This window comes from Charadrius vociferus, unplaced genomic scaffold (genome assembly GCF_000708025.1).
Source record: "Charadrius vociferus isolate BGI_N301 unplaced genomic scaffold, ASM70802v2 scaffold823, whole genome shotgun sequence".
Lineage (NCBI taxonomy): Eukaryota > Metazoa > Chordata > Aves > Charadriiformes > Charadriidae > Charadrius > Charadrius vociferus.
In genome coordinates, this window is record NW_009647484.1 from 28,550 (window position 1) to 46,070 (window position 17,521).

Genomic DNA, 17,521 nt, shown 5'->3' on the forward strand with positions numbered 1-17,521 from the left:
GAGTACAGGGGGATGATCGCTTCCCTAGTCCTGCTCACCACACTGTTCCTGATACAGGCTAGGATGTCGTTGGCCTTCTTGGCCACCTGGGCACACTGTCGGCTCCTATTCAGCTGGCCGTCCACCAACACCCCCAGGTCCTTCTCTGCCGGGCAGCTTTCGAGCCACTCCACCCCAAGCAGAGTAGATGAATTTTGATTCTTTATTTGAATGCCTGTAAATTGCACAAGTTTTTCCTTCAACATAAATCTGTAACAGTCATTGTAAAATAAATATAATACAGTCTTTTCAGGTAACTGAAAGGGAAATGAACTTGATATGACTACTCAACTTTAGATCTAATCATGCTGAGAGTTCAGAAAGAAATGTATAGCATCCATAAGAAATGTGCAAGTCCACATTTTTAAAAGGACACATAAGACCTGAGATTTTCTCATCACACTATGTACTATAGAGAGCCCAAATGCATACATTGCTTTGTTAATTGCTGCCACCCTTGCAGATTTGGAGACATTTTGATAAGCAGCATTAGCAGAAATGCAAATATGCATTCTCTAATGAAAGATATATGCAAGTCCAGTTAAAAAAAAACAAAACAAACCAACCAACCAAACAATACCAGCTAGATCACATAAAAACTAACTTTACAGGCCTAACAGTTTAACTCTCTCAAGGCTGTGTATGAGTGCCAGAAGCTCAATTACCACTTTGCAATAGCAAATACACATACATACATACACGTATATATTTTTAAGGCCTCTTAAGACAGAATCAAACTGTTGTTCCATTATTTCCTCTATATTGTCACAAGAAAACTGGTTTTACCATTGTAATTAACCACTTAATATGATCACTAGGGAGATGGTGTTAGAAAGACATGAATGAACAAATGTGATATTTATAAATTGACTGTATTTCATTCAGAAATCTGAACAACAATGAAAACTCATTGTCCTGGTTTCGGCTGGGATAGAGTTAATTTTCTTCCTAGTAGCTGGTATAGTGCTGTTTTTTATTTAGGATGAGAATAATGTTGATAACACACTGATGTTTCAGTTGTTGCTGAGCAGTGCTTATGCTAAGTTAAGGACTTTTCAGGTTCTCATACTGTCCTGCCAGCGAGGAGGCTGGGGGTGCACAAGAAGCTGGGAGGGGGCACAGCCAGGACAGCTGACCAAAACTGGCCAAAGGGATATTCCAAACCATGTGATGTCATGCTGAACAATCAAACTGGGGGGAGTTGGCTGAGAGATCAGACACTGCTCGGGGACTGGCTGGGCATCGGTCAGCAGGTGGTGAGCAATTGCATTGTGCATCACTTGTTTTGTATATTCTTTTATCATCATTATTATTATTTTTCCTTTCCTTTTCTGTCCTATTAAACTTTCTTTGTCTCAACCCATGAGTTTTAGTTTTTTTGCAGTTCTCTCCCCCATCCCACTGGGGGGGAGTGAGCAAACAGTTGTGTGGTGTTTAGCTGCCTGCCGGGTTAAACCACAACACTCATTCTCCACAATGCCAGCTTTTCACACATCTTTAAAATGTTCAAATTTTTAAATGGATACATCTCAATCCAGCTGGCACGGGATCTCTCACACACCTGTTTGAGGATTCTGGCTATAGATCCTTGATCCATTTTGCTAGTGACTGCATCTTTCCTGAGTCTTGCAGCTACAGTTCCAAGATAGTCAAGTGATGCAACTCTTAATGCCATTTCTGTAGATTTGTTACTGAACTGGTGAACCTAAAAAAGCAGAATTAACTGTTATAAAAAAATTATTTATTTATGCAACTGAGATTCTTCTCACAAGACATTGCTTGACCTTATTAAAAATTCCACCTAACTTCCATGCTGCATAGAATTATGTAATTTAGTATTACATCACAGATACACTCCTTACTTAACATTAATGTTTTTTCCTTTATTGGCTCTCTCTCTACAAATATGCCTGTTAAGAGTTTTTTTTTTTTTAATATGCATTTTTATAAAATAAACTAGACATCTAATACAGCAGATATCCTTTTCAATAGCATAGATCTTAAGCACCATAATGCAACTTCCTCATTATTCATACAAGTATAAAGAAAGCTACATTATACCAGGAACAGGACCATAAAATATTTTTCCAAGAAACATCTCAAATTACTTTGTTCATTACATTGTAATACTGAAGAACAACTCTCAAAAACCATGTCAACGAAAATATTCATTCTGTAAAATGTCACATTCCATAAGTAAAGGTACTATTATTGGTAAAAGACCAAACTACTTTATTGTTTTCAGGTTCTGTGCTAATTGAATAGTCCAGAGAAGTATTTAACATGAATAATTACAGCTATTATTCTGACTTTATTTCCAATGAATATCTACACTTATTAGATGCTACACAATGGCATTTTTTAATGTGGAAAACATCATGGAATAGTAGAAGTGGACTTCCATGAGAAACTGTATACATATGTCCTTTACTGATCTTCTGACCTAAATTTTATTTTCTATGCATTACATAATAGTGATACATATAAGAAAATCCTTAAATGCTACATGTGTGTGTCAACAATCAGAAAGCATTCCTGTAATAGTTTGAGCTGAAATAAAAAGTTTCATTGCAATAAGAAATAAAGTAATATAATAGTTAAAAACAAGGATCCCTTACCAATAGCCTTCCTAATAAGCTAAGTAGCAACTCTGCAGCTGGCCATTCTGGTTTATTGACTGTGGAAAGAAGATCTTGAATGAAGTTCTCAAACAGTGGTCTGTAATCTTCTTCCCCTTGTTTACTGCCACACCTTTTTAAAAGATAATGCATTTTGTAAGTGAATTTAAGAGCCATTTAAGCTTTTCTTCCGATGCAAAAAGAACTAATCCTATGTTTAACCAGAAAACCAGTTTTATGCAATTCTAAAAAAAAAAATATATATCCAAAATATTAGCAGAAAAATTGGTTTTATCCATTTACAGACAAATAGTATAAACAGTTATCACTCCAAGTTGCACTGCAAGTAAAGCAGCTAATCCAGGATAGTAGAATTTTGTTACTAAGATTTTTTTTATTTATTCTTTTGAGTTAAAGTCTGCATTAACTTGGATGGACAAAGTAGGTAAAATGCTAAAGCTCAAGATAGAGTGGGGTATTTAGGAGGTGTTGTGTCCTTAAACCTGGTCTGACTTATCTCACAGTGATAAGACATCTCAGTATTATGCTCCACAAAGGTTAAAATGAGAATGTGAAAAAAATCAAAAGATAACATACCTGATAGTGTTTCACTTATATGTGGCATCCCTAACTTTAATGATACCAGAAGTATGCAGAGAGATGGCTAGATGGCTCATAAATAGCCTTTTGGCTTAACAGTAGAAATTAACATGATAAAAACCTCAGGACTTTTTGTTACAAATCCTTTGGTTATTCAGGTATATTTTTTCCCCCTGTTTCCTAACTTTATCTAAATGAAAGTAATTTTAGTTTTTTTATATCTTTGTCATTCTGATGATTGAAAGAATCTGGTTTCATCAGTTAAATATTTACTCAGCCCTCTCTTCCATGCTTCAGATGAGTAAAAGACCCCTGATAAAAGGATCCTACGTAAACTATCAGACAGATTCTTAAATGTGTAAAGAACACTGCAGAATTTCTGTTCCATGAAAATTTTTGTCCAGACAGGTAGCTCTCTTAGGAATCTATAAAATATATTGTTATAAGTAACTTTATTAGTAGGCATGCGAAGTGGTTTGGTTTGTCTTAAGGTGTGACATTTGATTTGGAGTTGGTTTCATCAATACACTAAAGAATGCAACAATACTTACTTCTTAAGGAAAATAGAAAGGAAGTTTTGTGCTGTTCTCATGGCTGTTTCATATGAGTTAGTAATAAGTACATCTTGATCCACCTAAAAATAACAAGATTTATTTGTCTAATATTTTAGCATACGCAGAAATATGATTTCCAGATCAGCATTTCTCATTCATCAAATAATTAGAGCAGATATAAAATTACAATGCTTAATTACTAGAGTACCATCATAAAATATTATACCTACAAAGTCATTCCTGCACAAAAAAAATTATAGCTCTCTTAAAAAAATAATCTTACTTTTTTGTTTGATTCCTCCTCTGAATTAGAATCTTTTTCTGTTGATGGCAAATGTACCACACACTGAATAAGCTGCAAAACTAGTGCTGTTACCATCTGGATATACATAGGCTCTCCATCAGTGTCACTGCTGTTTAACCTGTTAATAAGAAAGACAGCATTACACTTAAACAAAACATAAAAGACAAAACAAAACAAAAATTTTTGGTCCTAAATAACATCTTTATAAAATTATTACCACAGCTAGAAATCTGTGTTCTAGACATTTATCTAGTCATTTGCTTCTCTCTTATGCAGTGAAAAATTTGGTCTAACAAAACCAGTAAGTCTTATTCTCAGGCCAAAGAGATGAACTGAAACAGTTCACAGATGGGCTATCAGAGTATCTGTGAAGTTCAGCAGCTGAAAAATCTACAGAAATATTTAATAAATCAAACACCTACATGCTAAGGCACTAATAGGCTTATTATGTATAATGCCATATCCATTTCCAACACAACATTAAAAAAATACACACCAAACTTGTCCTAATAATTTATTACTTATATATTATTTAATGTATGTGAAATGTGCAGGACACTTAAACAAGAGAAAATAGTGACCACGACCTGGACTGACTTCTACAAGAGTTACACCTCTGGTAATCTCAGGTAGCGTAACAGACTATAAACTTCAGCATGCAAGAGTGTCTTTAAGTTAGTATGACCAGTGTGAATACACTCTGCCTCACATTTCTCCCCTTCCAAGTGATTTAACCTGACAAATAGTACAGTGTTTACTACCCATACGTACATCAACACCACTTAATGCTACCCTTAACAATATGAAAAGGTGATAATCTCTGACATCATTCTCCCCAAATTATCAAAATAATAACTGGGCACAAACCACATTGCAATTATTATCTTTATGAAGTTATCTGACTACTTGTACAGAGAAAATCTTTTCATATCAAATTTTACGTAAGCTGTACCCTTCATGACTGTAGCCAGACAGGGAATATCCTTCAATAGATCAGAGCTAGGACTCTAGAGATAAACAGCGCAGTCATTGTGGCCTTGAGATAGTGACTTCCTTCTAGTAAAGGTCCTAATTCAAAGAGGGTAGCTACCATTTATGCTCCTATGCCTACGGCCTTCCTATTTGCTAGATCTCTCTGTTGTCTATAACCAAAACAATAGGAAATACTAGGAACAAGCACTCATGTTAACATTAGGGTTGCTGAATTAAATGTCAAAGTTTTCCTGGATATTTCCTGTTCATCCACCCTGGATCAGACAACCTATTTCATTGACAATTTGTCTGTCTCCAGGGAAAAGATGTATGCAAGTAAGGAACAAAATCAATGCCTACAAGAAATGTTTTAGAATCATTTAAAGTGTCCAACCTCAATTTTAACTGAAATCCAGTTCAGGTCAGATTCTTTCTCAAATTCTGAACCTATACTATTTTTAAGAAGATGCACTGAAATCCAGCTGAAGCGCTTAAAAGACAGTTACAGTGAACTGAGTAGTTCCTAAATGAAACTCATTCAAAGGAGTATTAGATTGATTTCCTGGAAAGAGTGCTCTGAGTGTGTCCTCGAAGAAATTAAGCCAGAATTTTCCTATTTAAGCTTTAGTAATGAAATTATATAAAATCCATATAAACAGAACCAAAGAATTTTCCAACAAAAAACCTTTGAATGCACACTAACATTACACTCATTTACATCCTTAGTGAGACAAATAAGAGGATATTGCAATTATTTTTGTAAGCAGGCATAAATATGATGGCATAAGAAACATTGATTATTACAAAATACATTTGTTAGGCAATTCTGCTCTTACTGTAGAGGTTTTGAAATGTCAACCTCTAACAAAGCACAGCTTGTGGAGTCACAGATTTTTTAAAAAGTTAATACTGAAGCCCAAAATCCTACATCTACAGAACTGTAAATGCTACTGTCTACAAATTATCAATCTATGTCAGCAATTACCTGAAGTTTCTCAAACTCCTCTTGCTAGTTGGTAGTCTTGCAAGGGAAGTGAAAATTTCTTCCAGTATTAACTGTCTATGTTTTTCATACCTGGAGAACACCTATTTAACAGTTACAGGATTGTTAAAAAATTATTTACTGTTACATAAAATATCGCTTGTTAAATAGATTGATAAAAATGATATATAGAAACATATACTTTACATGACATTTAAATAAATTATATTTAATACATACCTTGGTTTTAATGCATTGCTTTGGTTTTTTCAAAGCAAGCACTTCTTTATAGAATACATAAAAACTTCAAATAGCATAAATGTGTAATAGCTCTTAAAAATACCGTATGTTTTAAAAAATTCTGCAAATGGTACAATACACTGTATAAGAAAGTCAAGCAGTGTAATGCTAAGCTTTCAGACTCCAGTATAGAGCAAAACTCTATGGTAACATAAATTAACATGAACGCATGTATGGTTTTAGAGCACATTTGAGAAACCAGTTTTACTTCATATCCTAAGCTTTAATGTTTGCCTGACATGAAATAGTCTTTCAATTTATGGGTTCAGGATTGTAAAGTTTGCCTTTCCTTTTGTTTAGGCAGAATTACTTTTATAAATACTGGAGTACATCATCCTTACAAAGATGGAAAACTTCCACTTGAACAAGCACATCTGTGTTGCACTGCAGTTTTTCTGAAATAATATTTTATCTTCCCCATGAATTTTTCACATAGACACCTCTTCTGAGGAAAAGGACTTATTCTATTATATAGAAGTATCCTACTAGTTCTATAGCTTATTCCATTGCATAAATTCAAATCTTAACAAAGGAAGTAAGGAAAACCTCATTGTTAAGATTTCTTAAGGCAAGAAAGGACAGGTAAGAAGAAGGGGTTTGTGTTTACACTTTAAACAACATAACCAAAATTAAGTAAATTCCTTGGCTTAAGTAGGCTATTTCTTGCTATAGACTACTCTGCAAATAGGAGGAGCTCAGGTAGATTAAATACTGTTCCTAGATTATGATACCAAACTGTAAAAATGTGCAAGAAAAAAATTAGTTTTAAACTCCAATCCTCTACCAGGAAAAATACAGCCTATGTAAATGCCCTAATAACTCTCAGAAGTACAGGAACATGAAACTGCAAATTAAAAACCACTTACTGCAGTCACTAATTTGATGGCACATAACTGTAGTTCACTGACATTTTCTACAAAGAAAGGTGTTATTCCCATAGATGATACCTATCAACAGAAAGAAGTTATTGTAAGTATATTTGACTAACAAACTGATATTTATGCATTTTCACAAGTAGGCTATTCATTCAGCAGGTAAGGTATTCAACAACATGTATTACTTCATATTATTTGCAAATACAGTTATTAAAGGGTATTTGAATACAATCAGGTTAAAAAGTGTATAATAAAAGCCATTAAAGATTTGAACATCAAATGCTCTTCTGCAGATTACACACTACACAATAAAATAGTCTGATGTTAGTAATTCAAAAATTTGTACTGATTTCATACTTCATGTCATTGAGACAATCACACTTTACAGTCTGTCTGGGAAAATAAAAACAAATATTCTCAGACAGAAATTCTTCTGATAAAACTTACCTGAAGAATAGTTGTATCAGTAAGAAGCTGTATCTCTAGCAACTCAGACAAGCTGCTGACAATGTCACAAACTTTGTTATACAACATTACTATAACTCTTTGCTTGTGGGTGGAACACTTGGCACGTTTTGCTTTTGAACTTAAAACACCACCTAGAAAATAAAAAATATCTTAATTAATTTTTCAGTGTTTTACTTATATCAAATATTAGAAAGATGATCATCTTCCTCAAAAAATGTCCCCAAAACAACTCCATGATTACAGCTTTGTAAATGCAATTGCTTACAGAAGAAAAACTATTTAGTAGAATCACCTGGAAAGCAAAAATTTCATATTTTCATAATTGCTCTGAATTCTGGATCCAAGATTTTTAAAACCATTCTTGAAAAGTTGGACATCCACATCTAAAGGTATGTATATGACAATAAAATGCTAAATGCAAAACATTTATAGCATACTAACCACCATGAGGATCCACTCTATACACAGGATCATATTGAGGATAGAGAGTGTTCTGCAAATGAAATTTTGTGTACTGAATAACTCTTTCTATTACATCCTCAATATATACAGCTTTAGGCATATTTGGTGATGTCATAATATTGATAGCAGTAAGACAAGCATCAGCAGATTTTGTCACTCTCTCCATAATAAGATCTCTCCATAATCTCTCCTCATCTTCAGTGTCATTGTTCTGTAACAGGCAATAAAAAACAAGATAGTGTGAACAAGAAGTCAAATTTTTATCCTTACCAAGTAAAAGTTAACATTATTTTAATATACTTACATACACACACATACAAAATGTTGTATTTCCTTTATGATACAAAAATAGTTTGTTTTAGATATCAACTAATGTTTGTTTTACTAGCAACAGGTTTGTAACCCTAAGTTACAAGTCTTCAATATCTCACTGTATTCTTCTGGTAAAACACAAAGAAGCTTTCTGTGTATCATCAGGAAGCAGTATGAAGGAAGACTGCTATGTTCTCTACTTAAGAATAATGTACCTTAATCAAAATCTCAACTCATTCATCTAGTTTTTTCTTCAGTGGCCAATGCACACCAGTTGCTGCTTTGATAAGTCTAATTTTTGCCATGAGAGGGAACTCTTACACAAAAAGACTGTTAAGTCACACAAAACTCATGAGAATACAACTTTCTCCACTTTCCAGACCGACTCATCTATTATCAATGGGTTTAAAACATGTCTTATCAAATATGACCATTTAGATTTAGCATTGGGTATAGAATCTTTGTATTTCTGTGTTTGTACAGGTTATAAAAACAAACATACATGAGGTTAATTATGACCACCCAGTACTACTGAAATATTGTAATAACATTATTAATAGCAAAACCAGGTAGAATTTTTAATAACTTCTCTGGTACAGAGAAAAAGAATCTTTCCTGCAGGTATAATAGCACAGTTCAACACTGTTGGCTTTCCTAGTAAAAAAAATTAAAGTAAATTTCTTGCATAGAATGGCTTTAAATCATTTGTTCCTTACACAAAGAAGGCTTAAAAAAAAAACCAACCCAAAACCCAAAAAAACCCCACAAAACAAAAACCCAAGTACTTTTAAATCTTTTCTACTTTTTTTTTTTCTCATTAATTTTGGAAATAAAAAGAATCTGCAAGTGCAATCTGCCTCTGAAAAATATCCTGATGTGGAGGTAGGATATTTTCACTGCACTGTAAAAGAAGTAAGCTTACTCCTTAGCAGAAGCTTTCTTTGCCATAATGACTTGAATCATGTTTAATGGGTTTTAGGAAAAAATCTAAAATTTGTTTGGCTGAAGATTGCTTCTTTTTTAATCAAAACTTTTTCTCTGAAATGCAATCATTGAACAATTTCATTAACTGCTTAATAATCTTGAGTTTTACAAAACAAGCTAAAAGAAAAATATCACTTTAAAGGCATTGGCATAAAGACTCAATCATTGAATTAGAGCAGGTAAACCAACACCTTCTTTTCACTTATTTTTCATACTGCTAAAGACATTCAGAACCGTATACTGAAACTTTGAAAACTCAACAAACTATCTAGATGAAAATATTTAGGTACAAATAATGTGTCTCTGGTTTTCATTTTCAAGTTCAAATTTTTCCTTTCCAATATATATAATTACTCTCTATTTCTGCAGATCAAGGTTTTTTTTCCACAAAATTCAAGAACTCTATTCTTCCTAGAATAGAGTTGATTAATTTTGACTAGAAAGTGTAGAAATAAATAAATAAAAGGTGTAATATCACATTTCAGCCTCATAAAAACCTCCAAATCCCCATGCAGTTTTAGGTATATCAGAAAAAAAAAACCCTAAAATCTTAAACTTCCTGTTAACTTTGTTTACGTTGGTAACTTCAACTTTGCAGCATAAGAGCAGACTGAAATAAAGCACTTCCTTAGTTCTTAATGCTCAGAAGAAAAATACGCTCTACGTGAAAGCTGTAATACTTCTTCCATTGTGTAAGGGATGTTTTATGAACACGTAGAAAAGTAGCAAAGAAATGTCCAGTGGTGCAAGTTACACCAGTTATCATGAATGTTTCAGGATGAAACTATAATATTTAAAATTAAGTCAAAAGATGACTCAATTGCTCCCAATACATGTTAGTTATCAGTACTGTAGTAAAACATGTTTAGTACGGAAAGAATATAATCAATTGAATTTAACTTCAAATCTTAAAATTTGCCAATCTTTCAATCATATACATATTAAATCAGAAATTCCCTTCACACACACACAGAGTATTTGAAACTATCACTATATGTGACTCAAGCGAAGAAACCCCTATTCTACACAATGGTGTGAAACGATGTAATTTGAAACGCACGTGGTTAAGTAATGTAGAAAGCTTTGATCCATCTTGAATATTCTTCTCCAAAATATTCAGGACTTTTACTGTTTTATCTGTTGAGAGCTAAAACAAGAAACAAAACACATCAAACAACTGTAGGATCATAAAGCTTCCAAATTGCTGAATAAAACATCCATGGATGAAGGACAGAACATGTTATGTAATCTGACAAACTTAAATTGTAAGTAATCTGAGATAAGGATCGGATCTTGACTTGTCTGGTTTCTGACACAGCATGATTGAGAATGCTGATAACAGAATTAAACTAGTGAAATATGTTCTAAGACTGCAATCAAACTGCATTTTCAACCAGAATAATGCATAGAAATGTATTTAAAACTGCATATCTGTAATTAATGTTGTATAGTTTTCACTTTTGCTTCTAGAAAGAGAAATTTACCAAATCCAAGTATCAATCACAAATTCTAACTGACCATATAGAGCTTTCTTAAGAGAAAATCCAAATTCTATGGACAAGCAGAAATAAAATACTTGAGTGCTAATAAAAAGGAAACATTGTTAATAACTGTGTTAACTTTGAAAACCTAGCATGTTGAAAAAAAGTAACTCAAACCCACTTACTGATGTTCTACAGAATTATGATTAAATAATCTGTAGAATATGCTAAACTCTAGAAGAGTCAGTTTCATTCATCCAGATACTATTGGTGCTCACCTTTAGAAGCAACAAAATTATGATTTTATGTATACATGTATGTGTGTGAAAAAAAAACCACAGGGAACAGAGGTTAAGGGCAAGAACTATCAAGAAAGAGAAACACTCAGGCTGATAACACGCTACAAAGGAAGGTAGGGAGATTGAAGAAAAAAACAGGAAGAATATCTAAATCTTGGATTAAAGAAAACCCTTCAGAGTGACTTGTATAATAAGTTGCTTCACAGACACTTCTTAAACACAGTAAGTAGTCATGAGCAGGCAGAGTAAGAATTTAACACAAGACTGCCCAAAGCCAAGAGTTCTAGGAAGATAAGGAAAGAAAGAACATTGTTTCCAGAGGTGTGATACTAACAGTTTGTGTCAAGAGAAAGTTCCCTTGAACTGAAGTTGGGAAGAGTATGGGAAAGAAACCACAATATGCAGTCTACAGAAAATTAATCTTATTATCGCTTGGGGCATTAAATCTTACAAGTTTGAATGGACTCTTTGGAGAGAGGAAGGAAGTGGGCAATTCAGTGTGATGCTGGATGGACATCATACATTTATATTGCACTAACGGCATGTATCAGAAAGGGTGGATTTTTTTACTTTGCCAGCAGGTTCTGTTTTACTGTGGTTGCTCAACACTAGCTGTAAGGAGCAAAGCCTACAGGTTGATGTGCTTTTGTGAAAGTAGATGAATTATTTTAGATTTTACTGCTCAGGCACATGTTACCTATTGGCATATAGTGCTCTGAGTCAGCACTAACACAGAGAAGGACTATTCAACAAAAACGTCTCAGCTCCAGAGACAGTAACAATTAAGATGTGGTAACTTTTTAAGCACTTAAGCTAAGTCAGCAGAAGCACAACTGTTCACAGTATCTGTCACATGCACACCTGAAGAGGGTAGAATATTAGAGGGGGCACAAGTTATTGTATGTTTAACAAAATTAAATGTTCAAAAAGAGTTAAATACTATCAAGATGTACCTTGTCCATGATGCCCATTGCCTTGATTTTTGCAGATTCACTACCCAACTCACTAAGCTGATGCTTTCCCAGTAGCAATTCCTGTGGAATCTCATCATCATCACCTTTAAAAAAAAAATTTAAAATTAACAATCTTATTTCTAATAAGACTTCAAGGAAACCAGTATTTTTCAGCCAATATGAAAAAGCCAACTGAAGAAAAAGAACTGATTTTCCAAATAGCTAGCATCTAATGGTTCCATCTAACGAAGACTGATGATGACAACTTTTGGTTGTGTTAAAACAACTACTTGTTAAATATGACTGTAAGTCATAAATTACAAATATTTTTAATATAGCAAAATCCATTTATTGCAGCTCTTGTGCAATCACTCTCATTTCAGTAAAACAAATCTTAAATGATTGTAGTCCTTCTTCTAAAGTTCAAATATGGGGAAGGGCAATAGATGAAAAACACATAGGAAATTAAGTACCTTGGGATATACTGCATCTTAATCACATTCACCCTTAACAAAAAAACCCCATGATGTTACAAGACATATAGAAAGAACCAATTACTTGACTTTTTAATCCAAGGTTGTAGGCACCATAGCTGTAGTGATTTGTTTACTATGCTCCTCCCCTTGTTCTAATCCTGTGACAAAGATGGTAGGAAAAAAATAATGAATGCTCCATTATCCATCTCAATAGAAATTCATCTTGGTTAACCTGAACTACTTCATCAGACACTTATGCTAAGCTGGCTTATTTTCCACTGAGATGGATAAGGAGCATACAGTGATTCAATGCCTCACCCATAAGTGCATAAGCGCTCTGCTGCTGAATTGAATAATCAAGCTCTGTCAGGCCAAAGGCCACAACAGATGCAAAATTATGTGCCTCAGACATTACTGGCAAAAGAACCATCTTATGTTAGTGGTTTTTACAAAGATATGTTTGACAGAAGATAACACCCTAATGACATCCCAAAGAGGTATCCTTTCCACTTCCAGGCAACTATTATTCGTCTCATTGCGATTTATGTCCCTTTTGGATTCTGCAGGGAGGAAGGAGGAGGATCTTCTTCCTGTAGCAGCAAGTGAAATTGGAAAGGCAAAGGCCTCCACTCAAGGTAGAAGCCATATAAATGCAGTATACCAGAGCATGTATCACAGGCAATTAAATCACAAAGAAGGAAGTTTGAAAAATACTGAGATGGAATTTTTTTTTGTTTCCTGTGTTTCTAATTGTGGGAAGCATTTTGAAAATATCTGACATATTACCAAAAGCTGTAAAATCCATGTCTTCTAAATTTTCCAAAATATTCTCTATTGAAGCAGTAAATCTTTTGAAAGTCGAAGAATCCATCATTTCTGGTGAAAAAAGAAATGTATATATAACTATTTTACATACAAAACAGAAAATACAAACTGTAGAAAATAAATCTTCTAAAATTACCTTCAGGAGTTAGTTTAGGTTCATAAGCTTTCCTCTTCTTTTGTTTTTCTTTCTTCTTCATTTTTCTAGCCACTAATTAAGAGAATAAAGGATTGTTTACATTTCTTATGCTTATATTCAAAATTGCATGTAAAGATGTTTATTTTAAAATAATTAACATATCCTTTAAAAATGCACTAGTATTATGGAAGAAAATAATTTTTTAAAAACCATCAGTTACCCTCACTGAGGCTAGGAAGAGGAGAATAATCATCCATATCAGAGTCATCAGGACTGCGATTACGGTAACGGCCACTACCAGAAGTCCTCCTTCCTTCATGGTAATAACCACTTCTCCTATGGTCACCAGAACTTCTTTTGTCATGTTCTTCATACTCCCAAGCTTCATCTCTATCCTTTTTATGTCTTTTACGAGAAGCTAGAAATGAAATGCATTTTCATTATAAGTACAAAAATTCTACTTTTAATAGCTCAAAATTATATATTTGCAAGTTAAAACACTATCATATAGATGTTCTGTAAAACAAATGAATGTTCTAAAACTATCATACAAAATTCTGTTATGGCATTATTCTAACAATTTCTTTTGAATTACATGAAAATTGTGCCTGAAACTGGCAAAGACACCAGCAAACATTTAAAAATACAAATTTACAGGACATTTGTCCTTTTAAACAAAGTCAGGAAAGTAGAACAAATCAAATAAGTTTCATCCTTTCATAAGAGAACATTGAGATAATTTCTCCAATTATCTAAATTGCAACTATTACTGGGTGTCCATGTTCCAATTCAGTGATTGCTTTGCCCATCTAACACAAGTTCCAATGAGACTTGGCAACCTAGTTGCTTAAAGATATTCTGTTTTGCCAAAACAAGTAAAATTTTTGTCTTGATATATTGCAGGAAATTCAGTGTAAAGGAGAAAGCTGGAATCACAATTCTGGGCCAAGCAGCGAGTATATACCACAGAAGGTTATTATAACCAGTTTTCAGTCAGGACCAATAAGCCTCTCAGAACTGAATGTTGAAAAACTGGGATACACGTTCTATACAGAAACAGAAACTTGGTGGAAACAAAGTGTATGTGAGGGGTGTGGGGGGTGTGGGGAGTTCTCTGTTGTTTTCAAAGACAGTTTTGAAGGGGAGAGGGTGCTAAGATGTAATAGAAAAAGGATATGGAGGAGGAGGTAATTTCATCCATGAAATCAGCCAGCTCTCCATTATTTAAGGTAACAGGATAACCGGGCTAGCAAAGAGATGTCTAACAGACTGTGCTGTGAAGATCAAAACAGCTCCAAAACATTACATTCTAGACTAGCAGAGTTTATTATTCTTGTGAACTTGCATATAACAGCCCTGACATCTGTGCGTCTCTACCAAAGTCTCCTGAAATTTAGAGAGGTATGACTGTTTCTGGGTTGTTTCTGAGCAAAATAGCTCCAAGCATTCAGACAGAACTGGAACAGAACTGACAAGTTCTTTCCACAACCCCAGTTTATTGAGATGCATAGGAAATATACCAGAATATAGTCACACCTGGTATAGTACCAGGATATAGTCAATAGTCAGCCCAGTCTCAGAACTAATAAAAACAAAACATTGAACCTGTGGTGATACTAATGTTCTGCATTGCACCCTAGAGGGCTCCCACTTCTGAAAACATAGTACAAAACTTCTGCACAGAGGTGGTCCAAGTGTTTAATAAATGCTTTAAGCTGTTCTGCATCTGGATCAGACTTGCTTCTGGAGGCAGTACAGTCATGTTCAAGAGGCCTGAGCTGCTAAGACTGTTAGTTCTAAAATGGTAGAGTTAACTGCGATCGAAGAAATGGAGAGCTGTTTGGGATACCTGAATTGAGTATATTGGAGAAGAAAGTAGGGGGATTATGGGAAAAGACCTTACACATCTTAACTGATTCTTTTCCCTCCATGAGATAGTATTTTGTGGAGGTAGATGAAATCTGTCTCCACAGTTTACAAATCATCAGTATCAATATAAGTTCTGTAGGACGAATTATGACCCCAGTTACATCTCTATGAGAAAAGTAACTTCCAATATTGCTTTCCAGCAGAAATTTTATCAATGCTGCATGAAAAAACAGAATGTGTTGCAGTTGTGTTGGCTCTGCAAGGCAACAGCTATTCACAATCAGTCGCTGCTCTACAAAGTTTATTTTGAAGCAGATAAAATTGACTAAAAATGTAAGTATTAATAATATTTCAAGAGTTATTATTAATTTTATACATAAAGACTATCCAGAATATAAACACCCAATTTCCTTCTGAATTCTGCTAAATATTTATGCAATAACACATTTAGTGCTTATTGTATGAGAATGATCTCATCAATTTTTAATTTCTCATAATTTAATTTAACAGAATGCTCCTTCCTCATGAGATACTGAAAGAAATTTCTATAACAATCACTATTTCATAATTTTTGAAGTTCAATTTTAGACAATCAAAAGAATTCTGAAATACATATTTGTAACAGTACAAATCTATTCAGTGTACTTGTCACAAATTTTTCATTCTCTTGATCATTTTGTCTCATTTTAACTCAGTTCAGTTCTACAGTATCCTTTGAGAAATATTATAAGTTTTTAAATCAGATATCCTCAATGAATCATTCAGAATGATGGCCAGATCTCTTGAGCAGATATAGTGAATCTAGAATCCCTTAAAGCATATAATTACTGTGAAAGTTTTCCTTAATTTGCTTTACTTTGCATTTAAGAATTTCAACAGCCACTGTGGCTAATAGGTAGATTAAGATCTCCCTGATATTCCTGACAACCCTCTCCATTCCCAACCAACTTAAATAATTTTGCTTTACTTATTCTTTTTTAAATTCACTGTTCCAGATTATTAACATCATAAACAGGTGAAATGATATGGTAAACAGAGAATATAGAATCCTGAATGAAACAAATAATCTGATTACGAGATCTCATAGTCACAGTCAAAGCAGCATTATTCAGTTATATTTTAAAAGAAAAACAAACAAACAAAAGGACATTCTTTTCTGCTTCATTGATAAAGATCAGAGGTATCACTATTATAATTTTTACGTGTATTTGTGCATACCATTGCATATCTGTTAGATGAGAACTTGAAACATATTTAAAAAGCAGGACAAATCTTTCTCTTTTGGATGCTAAGAAAGAATTATGTTGTTTTACAAAAGTTCAGTAAGATGTTTAGATAAGCAAAGGTGGAAAGAGTCTAAACTCAGAAAAAAATCATTATAAGCAAGATGCCTTCTCAGGTTAACAGCAACAGGCAATTCTCCTGTAGCCCTGCATAGGTAACAGGATGTTACTCAGACTGAACTGATTCACTCCATTTTAATGGAGTTTCTTTTCAGTGTTGGCTAACTGAACTACCATAGAGACAAACTAACTACACTCTTATTTGCAAGTAGGAAATTCCTTCCTAATTTAGAGGCATATAACAATTTTTTGATACTTATGAAATTTACCTGATTGCACAGCAAAAGCCTAACTAAAAGTTTCCTCTCCTCCTTTGAAATCACTTAATTCAAAAATAGTATCATCAGCAAATGCTATTTTGAGAAACCATTGGCAATAATTCCAGTTTTTAAAGCAATATACCATGGAAATAATAGAAGAAGAAATATTTCAAGAAACTTCTGGGCACTAAAATTCTTAATTTATCATGTCAGAAAAATTCAAGAAGGGAGATCCTTTGCTTTTCTTATCAACGAAACTCAAAATAATTTAAAACGTATTTACTGAAATTTTTGTTTGTATAGCTTTGTGTGCAAGTTTTCTGAGCTGCTTTACAGGATATTTTCTTTAATCTGATTGGCTAAAAATGTTTCATTGCACAACTGAAAAAAAAAAATCTAGGCAGCAGCT

The 17,521-nt window shown here is 33.6% G+C and overlaps 1 protein-coding gene across 1 annotated transcript in view; it reads right to left on the reverse strand.

Moving 5' to 3' along the window:
• LOC104282638 (nipped-B-like protein) overlaps window positions 1-17,521 on the reverse strand; it is a gene marked incomplete at both ends in the record, with an annotated part of 76,367 nt that overhangs the window by 28,544 nt on the left and 30,302 nt on the right. Inside the window, 13 exons of the mRNA XM_009880753.1 lie at window positions 1,601-1,744; window positions 2,658-2,790; window positions 3,809-3,891; window positions 4,095-4,233; window positions 6,073-6,173; window positions 7,236-7,316; window positions 7,692-7,843; window positions 8,154-8,385; window positions 10,531-10,617; window positions 12,204-12,307; window positions 13,466-13,555; window positions 13,641-13,712; window positions 13,861-14,058. Of these exons, the coding sequence (XP_009879055.1) occupies window positions 1,601-1,744; window positions 2,658-2,790; window positions 3,809-3,891; window positions 4,095-4,233; window positions 6,073-6,173; window positions 7,236-7,316; window positions 7,692-7,843; window positions 8,154-8,385; window positions 10,531-10,617; window positions 12,204-12,307; window positions 13,466-13,555; window positions 13,641-13,712; window positions 13,861-14,058 (1,616 nt within the window). The remainder of the gene's footprint in view (window positions 1-1,600; window positions 1,745-2,657; window positions 2,791-3,808; window positions 3,892-4,094; window positions 4,234-6,072; window positions 6,174-7,235; window positions 7,317-7,691; window positions 7,844-8,153; window positions 8,386-10,530; window positions 10,618-12,203; window positions 12,308-13,465; window positions 13,556-13,640; window positions 13,713-13,860; window positions 14,059-17,521) is intronic.